The 18,277-nt window shown below is 42.3% G+C and overlaps 1 protein-coding gene across 1 annotated transcript in view; it reads right to left on the bottom strand.

Moving 5' to 3' along the window:
* Positions 1-18,277, bottom strand: part of SLC9A9 (solute carrier family 9 member A9) — a 520,093-nt gene that overhangs the window by 498,303 nt on the left and 3,513 nt on the right. The window contains exon 2 of the mRNA XM_024556352.4: positions 5,403-5,605. Within this exon, the coding sequence (XP_024412120.2) occupies positions 5,403-5,605 (203 nt within the window). The remainder of the gene's footprint in view (positions 1-5,402; positions 5,606-18,277) is intronic.

The raw sequence follows: 18,277 nt of genomic DNA on the forward strand, positions 1-18,277 counted from the left end.
ATGATCTGGGAACCCACAGACCAGGGTAGCAGAGTAAGCTGATTTCCCTTCCTCCTTGGTCCAATGGGTTCAAACCCTACAGCATCCCCTTCCTTGCCTCTCTTCCATCTGCCTCTTAGTTACCACCCAAACTTAGGCCTCATCCAGCTCCTTACTTTTACTCTATATCATGGCCATGGCTGCCTAAATATTTCTTTGCTTTTGTCAACATTATATTCTTCTACTGACTACAGAGTGAGCATGACTTAACCTGGCACTCAAGGGCTTCCACAATAAAGCTGTACCTCTCCCCAGGCCCCTGGTTCACTGGCCTTCACTACTTCAACAGATCGAACATGTCTTTCTTTCTTACAATACTCTCTACCCTACTGACCACCTCCTTGTCATGCATTTCCATCTGCTTGGAATGGCTCTCTCCATACCACACATCACCACCATCAGAGTCAGTCAGCTATCCTTCTTTGAAATATTTCCTATCATCCTAACAAGATATAATATTTTCCTTCTGCATATCTGTGGTACTTGGCCCACTCCTTTGATGCCGGCCTTATACTGTATTTATTCATTTACTTGAATGCTGTGTTTTCCCTGATTTACTAATAAACTCCTTGAGATCAGTCCTTACTTCAGAATTGAAAATGATAGGACTCATTCAGTTCATTTGCGTTGCAAGCATGAATGATGGAGAAAGTTTCATCGCCTGCTCTTCACAAGCAACTTTTTAAACTTCCTATTGATATGAAACTCAGAAATGCTTAGTAGGCAATTTAGTATTCCTAAATATTACATAACAAATGAATGTCTGTAAAGCCATTGTGTAGTAGGATATAGGTTCCAATCACTTAAAACTAGTTAAGCACACTTTGGATCCACAGAACAATTTGACAAATGATTTTAAAAATGACTGGATAAATACAAAACAACGCCATCTATTTTTATTCTCACAAAAAGCTGTTTTGAGATCATCAGCTTGCTGCTTATAATGTATAGAAAAATACTGTTTTCGCAAGTTTTTAAGTGAAAATATTTTTCCTTATCTAAACCTTCATCTGTATTGAGTATGAACAAAACAAGCTAGGTATATGATATTTCCTGAAATTTTTGTATGTTTATACGTGGTATAAAAGCACAGCGTACTGCTGCTTATGTAGATAACAAGAGCCCTCATATTTTCCAATTTTATACCGTCTTGTTAGAAGGAATTCAGGGAGCCATCAATCCCAGCGCTGTGTCCAAGCACATCAATGCCTCGCCATTCCAGAAATACACGCCCTCTTATAAAGCTCCCAAAGGGAATTCGTTCTAGCTTCTCCATACCCTGAAGCCCGGAACTTCATTCAGGCCTCTAAACTACATCCTTCTGAGAGTAAAACTCAACCCCCCATCCTGTAACTTTTAGAAACAAAGGCCAAATGCTCTCTTCAATCAGTACCACAAAGAAAAAGGACTCCACGGGGCTATGCCAATGACTTCTGCGACTGCTGTGCTGTACCTCTTCTTGTGCCCTGAGCGTCCTCCTCCCTTTCCAGCTCTGGTCCTCATTTCCTTCTACCTGGCTCACTATGAGATTCCCACATCCCAGCCAAGGCACCCTGTCCTTCTCTGTCACAGGCCACTTGGGAGCCTGCCCAGCTGTGTGGGGTATGATAAACCACTCAGGACTCAGGGTACAGTGCTATGCGTCCCAGTTCTTCCTCTAACCAATAGTAGCACCCCAGGCCCACCATGTAATTTCTCTAGGTACACATTTATTTTCTGTGTTTAGATAACACCTTAGTTTCTTCAATCATTAAGCATCTAGGATGCTCCAATTCTACCAACTCCGAGATGATAATGTCCAAACATTCTAGCTGTATGTGCTCTACCAAGCTTTCAGACTCTCTTGTTTATTCATTCATTTATTCATTTATTTAGAAGCAACTATGCATCAAGCACTGTAATAGGCCTTGAGGATACATTGGTCGATAAAAAGGCATGGCCTGCCTTTGTGAAGTTTACTGTCTACTGGACAGTAAACAATAGGAGAACGATAATTAATAAACAAGAAAACACATATATAATTTTAGATGGTGCTAAGTAAACAAAATAGAGAAAAAGGGAAAAGGGAGAGGGAGACACAGGGGCAATATATGAGAGAATTGTAGGGGCAAGCCGTCTCTGAAGAGATGACATTTCAAAAAAAAAAAAAAAAACCACTAAGATTCAAGAGATAAGAAGAACCCTGAATCTGACAAGCAGGAACTAGACCATTTTAGACAAAAAGAATGACATGAGTGAAGGTCCTGAAGCAAAACCCACGGAAGTGCAGCGAGGGGAAGGAGCGTGAATGTGGCATTCCCGTCTTCACCGTATTCACCCGAACACACATGGGACTAAAGCAATGGTTCCCAAACTTGTCTGCCCAGAATTACCTGGTGAACCTCTAAAAATTCCAAAAATCAGGCCATGCTCTAAACCAATAAAATCACAAACTCCAGGGATAAATAAAAAGCATCAGGATGCTTTAACTCTTCAGGTGACTCCAAAGTGCAGACATGGTTGGGAACCAGTGACTTAAATCAATTCAGTCCTGAAGGTATTGTTTTACTCACCTATGAAATGATGGGGCTCAACTTAGTAAGGTCAGGTCCCTTCCTTGCTCTAAATCAAATGACCTCTAGGCAGATCCAGGCTCATTTTCACACACCCTTGCCCTCAAATCTTCTTTCCCTCTTTCACCTCTATCCTGGGATTCTCATATTCTCCCACCAGGTCTAAAACAGCCAAGCCAGACTCTTCTTTTCACACTGTGCCTATGTCCTATATGAAGCAGATTCTGTTGATCCGGACAGTCTATGAAGCCTTCTGACCCACAAACCCACCCCTCACCCCTCACCCTGCAATCCATCCTGCCCAGTGACCTTTCTGAACACAATTCCTACTGCTTATCCAAACCATGCCCACCCTTCAAAGCCCTTCTCAAGAGCGACCTCTTGAAAGAAGTCTCCCTGACATATTCAGCTATCTGTGACAACTAATCTGTAAACTTTCATAGTCCTCCTGGTCCCTACGCTAAAATTTAGAACTAAATTATATACAGGCGTATAGTATACATTGGTATTCTCTCCCCAATAGATTTTAAATAAACTAAAAAACAAACACACATTTTATTAACCCCTGGCATGCATTAAGCATTCAAACATTATCTCCGAGCAGTGCAGGAAGCATCATGTCGGAGGCAGTGCTCACTGGCGGCGGTATTGGCAGGGGTGCTAGAAGTGGCAGTGGGAGTGGTAGCGAGAGCAACAGCAGCACAAGGTGAAGGGCCTCATGGGAGGCAGGCATTTTATGTGCATCATCTCATTTAACATCGAAACAATCCTACAAAGTAGTTCTAATTTTCCCACTTTACAAATAAGAAAATTGGAGATTAGGAAGTTCAAGGAATTTACTAAGGACATATGGGAGATCTGTCTGGTCCTAAATTTTTTCCCTATTGCTCCATGTTACCTCCTTATAGCCTCCCAAGAATATTCCTTTTTTTGGAATCCTTTTGCATCTGACACGATCGATTGATTGATTGATTGATATGAATAGCTGCATGCAGTGGAGAATCCTATAAGGAAGACAGACTATGGGTTTTTCATTTTCGAAGATTAACTGGAGTCCCCACACATTAGCAAGTAAGTGTGAGCAGCAAATGTGCACTAATATACTCCGGCTATTTATAACCAAGATCTTTCCACTTAATGTCACCTAACACAGTAAGTGTACCAGTGGGTGCCCATTCCCTTGGGTATGGAGTCACCTATTGCTAACCTTGGATGTCTGGAGAAACAAATTTGAACTGCGATTCAATGAGTCACATGATTTAGAAGTTAATCTCAAAATATTCTCGAGCCATTCAAGGTCCATTAAACATTTTATGTGCAGAACTCATACTCTTCCTAGTAAAAAAACCAAGGGACCCCAGCAATGAACAAAATTTCTGATCCGGTGTTTGTTGGCAGTTCTGTTAGAGAACAAAATTGTGCTGCTTGGAAATGCAAATATAAATATATAAATAAATAAATAAATATATATATGTGTATATATATATGTAAGAAAGTGAGGAGGGAAATAATTATGTCCTGGTACTAAACCAAAGGTAAAACTGAAGAGCATTTGTTAAAGTCCTATGATGCTAATCAGGTCAGTTTTAAAAATTGCTTATTTCAAGACAGGTAACTTTCTATCATCCATGTGAACAGGGAGACTTACATAGAAGAGATTACCCAAAACAGCATATCTAGAAGTTGCTCCTTTTTATCCCAGAAATACATTACTTCATTTTCTTTCTGTGTATTTCAATTTGCTTTCCTAACTAAGTCTAATTTAGGACAATATTATTTTTAGTTTGACTTTCCTGAGCCCTCACCAAGTGGTAGGAGGAAGTTAATCCAGACATGTGTTAGTAAAAGATAATATTTCAAAAACCACTAAAAATTACCCATGTTCAATGGGAAAAAATGGCAGACTTCTACTGTAAGTATCTCAAAATGGAAAAAAAAAAGTATAATTAAAAGAAACTAAATCCATGTGGGATAAAAGTGATAAAATACACTTCCATACTGTCAAGGAAGTTCTCAACTTTGACCCAAAAAGGATCTGGAATAAGTCATGTGACATTCTCGTTCTTAGCATGGACTTGTATTGTTAAACACCTTCACTTATTGCAAAGACTGGTCCATAACATACAAGGTATCACAAAAGGTAACTAACTGCACCTGGTTTCTGATCCAGACTCCTGAGAGCAGAAAGAAATTTGCCTTCCAGCACCTGAGGCAGCTCACAAATTTGCAATAATAAAACCATATTTTAAAAGATAAGTCATGTCAGAATTTTCCTTTTTTCTACCTAAGATTCCATAAGTAAACTAATGGAGTAAAGCTCTATTGAGATTAATCTCTCATCAGTGTACTTAAAACCAGCCAAGTGGCACCACCGTGTGTTGACAGCCAAAAGCCAGTCATCCTAGATCAAGGTTTGCAAGTGCAAATCTTTTCATTCTCCCCATTTTCCTTTTGACTTAAGGGAAATTTGAACTGAGTAGTCGGCTGGTAATGTATATAATGATACTCAAAACACACATGTGAAAACTTGAATCAAGTACCGTGAAAGGCAGAGTCATCTGAATTATGTCTTTTTATCTAATGTAACTCTGGCTTACAAAAAATTATATGAAAAATTATATTAAAAATACAGAAAACTGGGCTTACAATAAGAGTATATTAAGGTGTTAACCCCTTAGTCAATCAAATCACCCCAATAGTGTGCTGTTGAAAAAGGGCATATGTATGTGTGTGAATATATTATTTATGATGGCTCATGTATGATGCAATTATTTATACTGGAAAACAAAAAACATGAGATGGGATCCTTACCTTTTCAAGCATGGCATTGCCTTGGTGAGGACTGATGTTGTGCTGGCTTATTTCTCTCTTGTATTTATATTCATAAACTTGGTCAGTGATATTAACCAGCAGAGTTGATGGACTGAAGGCCAGTCTCCCACAATCATACACAGTTCCACTTTCAATATCAGTTGGTGCCGTGGCATAGCGTAAGATTAATCCCATAATGAGGCCTAAAATAAAGAATAAACAATTGCATGGGGGGAACAGTCTAAAATGTTCACTCTTGCATGCTTTTAAATGTGTGACTTGGAACTTGTAGAAGTAGTGGGTGACAGAATTGGGTCATTGCCTGCTTTAGAGAATTGTTCACTCTTTCACGACACCAGTTCAACAGATTATATTGTTAAAATATTTGTGATGGACACTACTGTTTGAACATCCAGCACATATTCTCCCCGTTTTTTCCTTCCTAATGAGCCCATATATTTTGGAGAGAAGAGCTATCCCTCTTTTCTAGCCACCCAAGTGCTTCAAGAAAGTCTTTGTTCTGTGACAGATACTGCATAATCCGGTCAGGAGACAGGATTCCCATGGAGAAAGTTCCGGCCCACAGCTCAGCGTGAATCTACGACAGCCCCAGTCAGACTAAAAGAAAGAGCTTCTGTGGTTGGGGGAGAGGTGTTCTTGTTCTTTCCCTCAGGACATGACCAAGGCAAAACATTTCCCCATTTTTTTGTTAGCATATATCTTGTGACCTTGAGAGGATCCAGCCCAAGGACACAGTAAATATACTGATGAAGGTAAGACTAATATACAGACAGACCCAGGTCCTGGATGAGCCAGGACCTTAGGTGAGCCACTGGACCAACCTATCCTAGAGCTAATTCTAGACCTCTTTCTATGTGACATGGCATATTCTCTAATTTTTCAAACAATTTTAAATACATTTTCACCTAGTTCATAGCCAAATGCATTCTAATGACACACATTCCTTTTAGGCTCTTGACTTTTAAGTTTATAAACTTTGTTCAGGTGCTCCTGGTAATTTGATCACATGAATGCTCTTAACATTATGGATTTATTAATAATAGCAAAGAAACTTCAAAGGCCTACATGCTCCTCAATTTAAAATTAGGATTGATATATGTGTTTTAACATAAATCTACTCTTTTAAGATAAAGGTCACACTAAAAACATCCAATGTTGGAGGTTTTACGACCCTCCCTTGATTCAACTAGTAACTTTTCTTTTATTTAATAAAATGTTTTTGGGTACATATTTTGTGCCAGACATTTACTAATTTAAGATAAAAATACAGTTCGAGTCCTACAGGAGCTCAAATTTGTAAAATAAAGACCCATACCTAAGCAAACAACTGTAATACAGTGTGACATGAGCTATGACAGCTGGTAAGCACTCTGTATCACATGAGCATAGAGTGGAGATGCTCCAAGGCCTTTTGAATGATGTAAAGCTTCAGATGGATCTTAAAAGGTCACACATATGATTTGCCCAGGTGAGATGAATCAGGGAAGTTGGGATTCAGGCTGCACATGTGGGAAGTAAGCATGAAAGTAGCAGTGAAGAAAGCTAGAAGCTGCCCAGGCTTTATGTTCTCCAGTGTGCGGAATTGCTGCTGAGAAGTGAATGTGTGGCCAGCGATTGTGTTTCCTGGCTGTCTTGCATCCGGTTGGGTTCTCAACAATGGAATTTAAGCAAAAGTGATATGTGCCACTTCCGGGCCACAACACTGAAGAAGTAGGGGAGTTTTCTCCCTTCTCTCTTCCCATGTATTAGATAGATGAGGAGTGAATAAAGGCACTTGCCCTGAGATGCCAGGTTGGGGAAAGCCATCTACCAACCAGGAATATGTGCGTTGGACTATTATGTGAATGAAAAGTTAATTTCTGTTGTGAAGTCACTGAAATATTTGTGTTTCTGTGTTAACAGGCACTAAGATAACTTAACTAAGATATAATGTAAATACAGAGGGACTTAAAAACCCAGTAGATTTAGAAAGTTAATAGTGGTGTAAGAAGAGAAGAAGAGAAAAATGGAGGGAGGGAAAGAGAGTATGGGGGAGAAACTCCAGACTGTAGACCATAGGTAGGGGCTAGGTCACAAAGAGGCTCATCTGCCATGCTAATAAGTCTTTAGATTAAACCCAATGGCAATATAGAACTATTGAACGATTTTAGGCAGTGGAGTAAAACAATCAGATTTTCATCTAAGAACTATCACTTGGGCAACAATGTGGAGAACTAATTAGAGGGAGAGGTGAAATTGAAAACGGATTTCTTTTGAGAATATTTTTACCTTAGTCATTCTTCAGTATTTGGCCCACTTTTCCATAACAGTGACAAATATTGTGGCCTAGCCTTTATTAGCAGGAGAAGATAGGGGTGGGTATAATCTGCCATGAGCGTTTGGTCTGCCGTGGGCGTGGGCGGCCTCCCACGAGCAGAGTCAATGACTACAATATGACTAGTCAGGAAAGACAAGGGAAAACACACCACCTACACGCACTGCCAAGTGCTTTAGGGCACCTGCGTAAGAATCACTTTCCCAACACTCTTTGCCCATGAAGGATTCATTTTCTAAGAGTTATTTGGCAGGTACCATGAGTGGTACCAGGATTCTGCTTCCCACTCAGTGCGAGATAAAGAAGCGCAGCACAAGACACCATCTGCATGGGGACTGAACGGAAAGAACCTGCATTAATACCAGTCCAAGTTCCCACAGGGTGAGCCACTCACTTCTGCAATGTGCTTTCAATGCAGTAACAAGAAGTAAACATGAAGTCTCCACTTTTTAAATTTTCCCAAGCAGGGAAAACAAGTAGTTGTCATGATAACAAGTGCCTGATATCTGGGACCGTGTGGCTAAATTCATACAAGGCCTCAAAATCTGAGTGGCCCTGCCTGGCCCTCGGCACCAGCTCTGGTCCCAGCCTTCAAGTAGAGGCACCCTGGAGTAAATGAAGTCAACTGCTTGCTGCCAGAGGTCACCTGATGGAATGGCCATGAAAACGCACCTGTCAGATAGGCCTCCCACTGTGAGGAGTGCAGCTGCGCATGGGCTCGGCTTCTGTGCTCAGGAGTCCATGGCCACATCCATGCTGAGGCCAGCCAAAGGCTGAGTAAACAGGGGCACTAAGACAGGGAGACAGGACTCTTCTGAAGGGCTACCCATGGCTCAAGGGTATGCTGTTAGCCTTGCCCAAATTTTCTTAGAGTTGCCCTGCAGCCTAAACCTTCTCCCTCCAGCCTCCTTCCCTTCCCTCTCCCCACAGGGTGGGGCTGCATGGGGGTCGACAGCTGTCCCGGCACTCACAGGCTCCCTCTCCATTTTCCTGCAAAGGAATATCCCCCAATAAATCTTTTGCACAATGAATCTCGTCCCAGAGTCTGCTTCTCAGAGGACCCAGGCAAAACACTAGGGGCTGCTTCCCCCCAGCCCCAACGGCTGAGAGGAATCCTCATCTTGGCAGAGGATCTTGGCAGAGTATGAGGAAGAGTGGGGAAGCCACCGCCTCACAGGCCAGATACCTCCCCACAGAACCCATCCACTCTGTGCTTTAGCCATCTGCTGACATAAATATGAAGTGTTGGGTGACCAACCCTCACATAATATATGAGAGCAGGTGACAGATAAAGTGGAATTGCTAGTAGGGAGAAAATGCTAAGAAAGAGTTGTCTTTATACTCCCACAAAGCCACAGGATAAAGAAAGCTCCAACCTCTTGTGAACAAAAGAGGAGAAGAAGAGCCTGCCTTCCACGGCTTATAGACGTGAACCACCACTCTCATCGGTGAGTCATGAGTCCACATCCGACGTGCTCAGGAGGAAAGAAGGCACCTGTCCTGGCAAAGCAATACCACGCAGCACACGTGCACAGCCCTGGTCCCAGCCCATGTTCTCACAAGCATGACACTTCACTGAGCTCTTTCCCCAGCCAGCTGGGGGCGTCACCTTCTCCAGACAGAACTCAAGTCCAGATACATCCCTTGCCCCACAAGTCTGGGCATCTGAGAAGCTGGGGTGGCAGCAGTGTGGACTGGCTCCCTAGTGTGGACCTGCTCTCCAACCTGTTCCCAGCAGCTTCCAGCCCCGGGATGGAGCTTCGACCATAGACCTCATCCCTAAAGCACTCCTATCCTACAAACTCTGTCTCAGGTCCCATCTGTGGGGCCCGTGCCCTGATGCAGCCTGTCTCTGAGCTCTTTCAGCACTCCCAGTGTGAACCACACCCCTGCTGGCCTGATTTTACAAAGACATATTGTTTGGCATTGCTTTGCAGGCCTTGGCTGTGTCTCCCCCTCCAGACAAAGAGGCTGCTTAGTACAGAGACGCTATGCTGTTCTTCTCTGCCCTCTGGAAAAAGCTAAACACTTTAGGCAGAACTGTAACCCAACTTTCTCCAAGTCCACAAACTGTGTTGGAGTCAAGAAGAAAGGATCCTTTGAATGTGTGTAGTTAGTCAGTGACCAACATTTGAAAATATCATGTGTAAGGGCCTTAAAGGACTGCCACATAGCTCTCCTAGCTATGACAGGCAGTGACAAGGTGATGTTATGGGACAGGGAGGAGGGAGGGAGAGAGGGATAAAGGGGAAGGAGCCCACAGCACTCTGGGGGAGAAGCAGGAGAAACATAAGCCTGGCTCAGTTCTCATTTCATGGCCACATTGAAAACGCGAGAAAACTCCATTGCCACCCTTCTCAGGCCTTCACTCCGCATACACACAAGGTGTTGCTCTGGGAGTGCAGGAGTTATTGAAATGAGTAAAATATGGCCTTGATCCTAAAACATTAAAATATTCCGGTGCTACCATTCCGTTTCCTCTTGCTGAATCCTGTGATCCTGATTTCCGGTAAGAATAAGGTAGATGTGTGCACTGCCTCTTCGTATACTAGGCCTGCAGGTCATAACCGATTCTCCATCGAACTGACAGTCATTCACCCTGATGCCGAAGCGCCTTCCTAAAGGGCCTTTCTGAGAGGAACACAGATGGGGATTTCCTTATATACGTAGTGATTATATTTTTAACTGAAACATATTTCAGAACAGTTTTTAAAACACAAAGTGTTAAAATCTCTGGCTCTGTTGAGAACTGGTGGGACAGACCTGGCACAGGCAGGCTGCTGGGGCGCCCCCTACCGCCGCTGTTTCCCCGCAGGAGCACTGCTGCCCAGGGACCACACAGGCACGCTGCACAGATGCATCTAATCACGTGCGCATTTAGATCCACACGACACTGGAGAGAATTAGGAGGCTAGCGAAATGGAGCCAATACATGAAGACTGTGGAGGGACTGAGTCTTGCAGTTCTTTCACTCTCTGCATTTAGTGTCTACCAAGCATAAACTAGCTATAGATGAGACATTCTCCCTTGCCAAAGTAAGCAGCTAAATCCCCACACTATTGATGTATAACACTATATTTCAATTTCTTTAGTGTATCAGACACCATTGATCGTCAACCCATCATCCATCCCCCTTTTCTCCCAACGAAACCCAGATCTGTGAAGCTATCCACCCTCCCCACGCACTTAGGCTAAGTGGACCTCATTTCCAGCTCCAGGAATGTTCCCATTCCCCTTGCCGATAATTGGTTCTACAAAAACATGTGGCCCAATAAAAGTCAAAGAAAGCAGAGTAGGGAGCTTCTTAGCGAGAAAGAGGAGAACACTCTCTTCTTCCTCAGGATAACCCACCTTGTTGCCGGCCTCATGCTGATGTCAGCAAGAGAAATGCAGAGCGGAGAAGAGGAAAGAACACGGGTCCTTGATAACAAGAGCAGGCTCTGAAGTAGCCAGCCCTGAAAGCTGCTCTTCTCTGGATTTCTAGTCACGGGAGATAATAAATGTCCTTATTGCTTAAGTCTTATCACTCAGAGTTTTCTGTTACTATCAGCTGAGTACATCCTTAACAGATAGAAACATTTTTATTTGTTTTTAACAAGTGAATGCACGAAGTCCAAAGGAGCCCTAAAGGAGAAACCAACTCTCCACTCAGCGGAGTGTTAGGAAAGGCTTCACAGAGGAGGTTCTTAGGGATGTGTAGGGATTCACCCGGTGAGAACAGGGCATGGGCTTTCTAGGGCGAGGCATAGGAAAGTTAATGAGCAAGGTGCTAATGAGGCACGTCAAGCAGCTTGGTATGGCTTACTAGGCAGCTGAGATCTAGGGCCCCAGCAGAGCCAAGAAGCAGAGGGTGTCCAAGAAGGAGACAGTATTGGCAAGAAGGTCTTGGGGAAAAACGGAGTGAGTTCTTTGTTGGCAAGCGGATTTGCTCTGGTTTGGAGCAGAGGAAACTGCATTTGGAGACAATTATCTGAAGGGGAAAAAAAAGAATTGCAATATGGTGAAGACCTGGAGAGGAAGTTAATATCAGAAATTATTTCCATTTATGCGAAGAAGAATTTAGCAAAGGAATTTGAGTAGAGGAGTTTCAAGATGACAGGAATAAAATAAAACCTAAGGAAGAGGGTTCTTTACCATTTTTAGGACTTTTTTACAGTGGGAGACTCTTTATTGCAGGGAATCTGTGATGTTATTTCAGGCACTCAGATAAACATTGTGAACTAGGAGTTCAAATGGGGGATGGAGAAGGAAAGGGTGTGACAAATACATGGTCCAGCACAAATAACGCCCCCTTTTTATTACAAAACCTTTCATTATAAAATCATAAGCATGTAATTCTGTAACATAACACTATCACACTCAAGCACACCATATGCCATTTTAGTGAAATGTTCAAATTAAAACTATAAATTATCACACCCATATTTTTACCCTACCAACCACACTCAGGCAGGCCTTACTTCTGCTGGACCCTGTCTTCTAAGAAAGCTGAATCAGTGCACACCACTTAACTCTCTGTGAGGCAGTAGTCACAAACGTGGGACTTCAAATGGCATCTCCACGATTTTTAACTTTCTACTTGATATTTGTCCACATTCCCCATCTTATCAAAGACTTTACCAGACAACTGAGATGGTGAGATATTAGGGGTTTGAATTTCAAATGCTGAGTGCATTTCCTAACATTTTCCCTTTCAGCAGTGTACTTTTACCCTGAGGTCAGTCAGAGATACAGAGTAAAAATATGCAATGCCTGCTGGTCATCGGGTCTTTTGTTCCTTCTCTGCACACCCCCAACTTTGTAAATTCAAAGGAGCAATGGAAAGTGTTGGTGTTGCTAAAAGGACAGAATTTATTGCTTTGCGCTGACTCGTGGACACTTGTTTTGGTGATGGAAAGATCCCATAAAGGTTTCAGAACAGATCTGGAGCGCCTCCCTCGGGAGACTCCCATCATATCTCAAGGTGGGAGTTGGTCCATGAGGCTGGTCCCCCTGGGATGTTTTATTCACAGTTCTTTTTAATGATTTTATTTATTTTTTGAGAGAGGGGAAGGGGGGGTGAAAGGGAGGGAGGGAAACATCGATGTGTGAGAACATTGATCAGTCTCCTCTCGCATGCGCCCCAACTGGGGACCGGGCTGAAACCCAGCCATGTGGCCTGACCAGGAATGGAACCGGCAGCTCCTTACCCCGTAGGACAATGCCGAACCAATTGAATCATGCTGGCCAGGGCTCATTCACAGTTTTAATCTTTTCAGAGGACAGATATATACAGGAAATGACAGAAAGTCCCAACCATCAGATTTTCCACCATGGTGGGGTGTCCAATGTTCTCCCCCATTCTTGCTGCAGGACAACACATATGCACATATATACACAACAAACAAACTTACAGACACAACACACACAACACAAGCACATAGATACAACATATACAATACACACATACACATGCACAGACACACACACACACAAATACACACAGAGACATTTCACAAGACTCCGGCATGCCTATCACAGCATTGTGGATAACTTCTCTCTGGAAATTACCTCAGATGCTAACTTATACATAGCTAACATTTCCTTGCAACCATCTTAAGAACTTTACAGAAGAAATATATAGAGATCTCTAACTCTATAGAGTTAGATCAGTATAGATGCATACTGACTAAAGCAAAATGATTCTTTACAATATTTACACAAAATGGTCTATTTTTTCTCAAGCCAGAGTTGGAAACATTCCAAAGTATTGTAAATAGTAAAAAAGAGAGAGATTGTCCAACAAATAGAGATGGTCTCCCAAACCCCCTCTTCACTACAGGAGAGTAATGAAGTGAGGAAGAGAAAAGAGCAGAAAACAGAGGAGACAAAACCAGGCACCGTATGTTCAATTTCCTTTCCCTAGTGAAGTAGTGCTCACACTTCAGTGCATCAGAACCCTCTGGAAGGCTGTTAAAATGCAGATTGCTAGTCCCCCATAAGTCTGGGTTGGCACCTACACATTTGCATTTCTCACAAGTTCTCAGGTGATCTGATGCTGTGAGTCCAGGGGCCAAACCGTAAGAAGCAGTCCTGTAAGACAAGAGTTCCTACCAATCTGAGTACCATGCCAGCTGCAGAACTCCATCAAAATCCATGCCCTCTCAGGCTCACGCACACAGGTTTCACAAAGCCTGGAGAACCCAGAGGTGTGATTAATAATTCCACCTTCAGTTTCTTCCAAAAGCTCCATTCAATTAAACTAACATATGATAAAAGCCTATATTGAATGACCCATATGAATAAGACACAGTCCCTTCTCAAACTATTCAGTACCCTCCACACCCAGTGTGACAACCATGGGCACATAAAACCAGAATGACTGTGGACTTCCACCACTGCTTTCCTTGACACTGAGACAGCTTCATCACTCCCCCTGGGATGTTTCAACCATGGACATGCTTGCACTGTCTTTCCTATGCTGGGCTTCTTGGTATAGATAGCATAACATTACTGAAGCTTCAACGTAAAAGAAAAACTTAACTATCCACCTCCTCTCCCAGCCTTTCCCTATTCCTGACTTCATGAGATGGTTACATATCAAGAGCAGACATTGATGAGAGGACAACTGTGGCCAAAATTTGAGAGCACCAGCCTTCAAAAATGGTGGTTTTGCCTGTTGTTCTCTGAAGCTTTGGCCAAGCCGTAAATTTTCTGAGTTTCTATGTCCTCACATGCAAACTAAAGATCATCCTGCTTACTTCGCATAGGTGTAGTAAGGATTAGCAGTAATGTGTGTATGCAGTTATTAGATATCTCAATCTCTTCCTTCCAGAAGTACCTGGCAGAAAGTAGGCATTTACTAAATGACAGCAACACTTTGCGGGCTAGATGTGGGGTACAGGTGAAAGAACATGGGTTTCATGGTTCTGAGTTTGAAGTTCAGCCCTAATAGTCACCAGCAAGTTATTTTTTTGTCTCTGAGTGTCAGCTTCCTCATTTGTAACATGAAAATGATAATACCCCCCAGCAACACCCAGGCATCCATAATCACAGACAGGTTTGTGATACCTGGTGGCCGCAGAGAGCCAAACTGCCGAGGTTTGAGTCCCAGCGGGGACACTTAGATCTGTGTGACCTTAGGCAAGTCACTTCACTTTTTGGTGCCTCAGTTTCCCCATATAAGAATGGTTTTGTGAGGATTAAATAAGTTAACATATGTAGAGTACTTCTGACAGCATAGTTCACATTATAAATGTTATGTTAGCTACTGTTACTATTATTATATATCATTTTGATAAAATAGATGTTTAGCAGATGTTAGTTCTTTATGTCCCCATTTCACTAACCACATAGGTTGAATTAAATTCAGATTATAAATTATATCCGTAAGTAGTTTGAATGATAAATTCTATTTTCGTGATGTGCAGAGTCCTCCCGTTGTAGAACTCTGAGAGCGAACCCTTTGAGATCCCACAGTCCTTTGCTCAAAGGGCTCCCTCCGTAGCTCCTTCTTAGGGATTCAGAAGCACAGCAGAATATGTAGGAGTTCATTTTCTTAAAATTAACTTCTGAAAATGTACAGAGTAACATGCCTTTGACTTTTTCGGTTCTTTAATCTTTCTTTGGCTAACACTTTACAGCATGGAAAGCCTTGCCTTCATCTCTGAAACTCCTTGAAATCAATCTTTTTATGCCAAAAAGGAGAGCACGTTTAGTTCACTGGGGTCTTAATCCTAATTATCTTTCCTGCAGAGCCCTTCGAATGAAAGCAAAGTCACTACAATTTTTTTAGTTGACTTTTTTAGCCATTTTTAAAAAAGATTTCCTTTATTTATTTTTGAAGAGAGAGGAATGGAGGGGGAAAGAGAGGGAGAGAAACATCCATCATTTGCCTCCCACACGCACCCTGACCCGGGACCAAACCCGCAACCCAGGCACGTGCCCTGACAGGGAATTGACTGGGAAATTGAATCTGTGCAGAGCCCTTTCCTTTGCAGACAACACCCAACCAACTGAGCCCCAGGCATCAGGGCTCACTGTGATTTTCATGTGACAGTCTCAACCACGCCCTGAATCTGCAGGCAGCCCTCACTGCACTGGTGGTATAACTTCCTCTCTTCACTTCACTGAGAACTGAGATTTATTGAATTCTCACTACAAAATCAGAGCTGAACCAGAGGAGCTGAGAGTGGCTAAACACCAACAGCTAAACTCTCGTCTGGGAAGATGGACCCAGTATCACGTGCTGATTTGGGTTGGAGTGGCTGAGAGATGCCTGAGGGCTGAAGTCAGTCCTAGTCTAAATTTTGAAAGACTTTGGAGCTGCAAAGGAATTTAGTGATACCTATATCCTTTCTTCCTCATTTTACAGACACGATAAGTAAGGCCAGAGGCTAAGTCACTAGCCTGAAGTAATGGGTTTAGCTACAGGAAAAAAAAAAATCACCAGGATTTAAAACTCAAATTCCCAAAGGAGGATCCAATGCTTCCTCCATAAAGCATGCACATTTGAACTAGTAGAACACCTAGTGGAGGACCTTCCAGGCAGTGGGAAGGGCAGGATGTAGTCTAAGCCTGTCCTGAAGGCCTGGCAGTCAAGGGAGGCGGGGCTAGACTGAGGCAGGGAAGATGAGTCAGCAGGGGAGAGTCACACACGTCCAACAGCTGATTTTGTCCTGGGGACCTCTGAGCAGCGCTAAGATGAAATGGATGTCTTAGGATTTTTTTTTTTTTGAGAAAGTGTTTAAAACCTTGCTGATTCACTATGTGACTCTATTTTCTTTAAATCTTGAAAACACACTGCCGAATGAACTAAATTGGCCCTATTAAACTGGTAAGTATACTCTTAAGGATCAGATAGAATTAATAGTTTAATATGACATAGTTTAAGGAATTAAAAATATAAACTCTGTGGCTTAAAATTTCATTTCTGCCCACTAAATAACAAGCAAAATTTCCACAAAAGTCAGAGTCCATGTGGTATATCGTAAGGCCATGAACTAGAAGGTAGAATTCTAAGAGGTTCGCATTGCTCTGTCCCTAAACGCAGCTCCCAGCCCTCAAGTACATGGCATTATGAATGGCCTACAAAATATGGGAGCCCGAGTGGTGTGTAATGGAACTCTTAATGCTTTCAGGGAATGAGCGATTTTTCTTTTAGGAACAAGAGCAGGGGATACCGGGCCCCAAGTGAGCAGCGCTAAGTGCACCAGCTGCTGTCAATCAATACTTTGACCATTAATCGTCATTTAAGCTTTTAGTCCAACTTAAATGAATATCACCATGATGTATATTTTAAATCAATTATAGACTCTAATCCTTCGAGTCTGAAATAGTGAGAGCCATAGAACGTCATGAGACTCAATGACTTGTTGCATGCCCGGCAAGGCCAAAATATTTTGAGAATGTTGCCACCAATTTTTAAAAACCTCCTGTGGCCCTTAATACCCAGAGAAAAGCTATTGTTCACATAGAGGATTATTTGTATTTGGAATAGCAGATTTATCTCCAAAGAACAGAGTCGAATTAAACAACACATATTTTAAGTTTAACAAATTGGAAATTGTTTCTAACTAAGTAAAAAAGCAGTTAAATGATTGCTTTTTCTCTCCTTCTACTTTAACTGCTCATTTCCTAAGGCCCTACCCCTAGAGTGCTTTAATTGGATTCCCCAGCATATTGATAAAATGCATCAATATCTATTATAACTTCTGAAGGGTATTTGAAACATATCAACAGAACACCAGCAGGAAGGCAGAGGGCAGACTGGACTGAGATATTACAGAAAATTCAGTGTTTTCTATGGCTCTTGATACAGAGGAAAATGACACGTATACAAAAAGGTGAAGAGGGCAGGAGCAGTATACGGCCCAGCGGAGGAACTACTAGCCAGACTCTTTGGTAAGCATTAGGTACGGAATTGCAAAATCTTAGAAGGTGGTTCATTACATGTATCTACGTGTAGGACGGCGATGACTGAGTTGCACTTTACTCTCAAATGTTCATCTCCTTAAAAAAATGTTTTTAGGTTTAAATTGTCACCACAGTTTTGTCTCTCTTCTTCCCCACTGATTATCCTCAGGATCCTGGTAGGACTCCAGCAAGAACTACGAGTTCCATCCTTAACGATAAAGGGTTTTATCTAGTCTTATTCTGAAGTTTTACTCTTGGACTTCCTAGAAACTAGAAACTATCTGACTGAAAGCATAAACAACATGAGGATGCATCTGGATCTCACAGACAGCCTCTCCCCAGAAGGATCATTGAGAGAATCGACTTATTTTAAAATAACTTTGGCATCTCTTAGAGACAGGAGGTTGAATCCCAGCTCAGCAGCTAATTAATTACATGACCTTCACCTCTATAAGTCTTGGTTTTCTCTCCCTGAAATGAGGATGTTGGACTTACGCTCTCTAAGGCTACTTCCCAATCTATGAATTTCAAATTTATGTATTGCTACTGAGCAATTTATTCACTTGGCATCTCCTTTCCCTGTATCATTTGGAAGTGTTTGTTAGAAAGTCCTATCTCATCCCACTGTTGCAGCTTCAGACTATTT

Source organism: Desmodus rotundus, chromosome 2 (assembly GCF_022682495.2).
Source record: "Desmodus rotundus isolate HL8 chromosome 2, HLdesRot8A.1, whole genome shotgun sequence".
Lineage (NCBI taxonomy): Eukaryota > Metazoa > Chordata > Mammalia > Chiroptera > Phyllostomidae > Desmodus > Desmodus rotundus.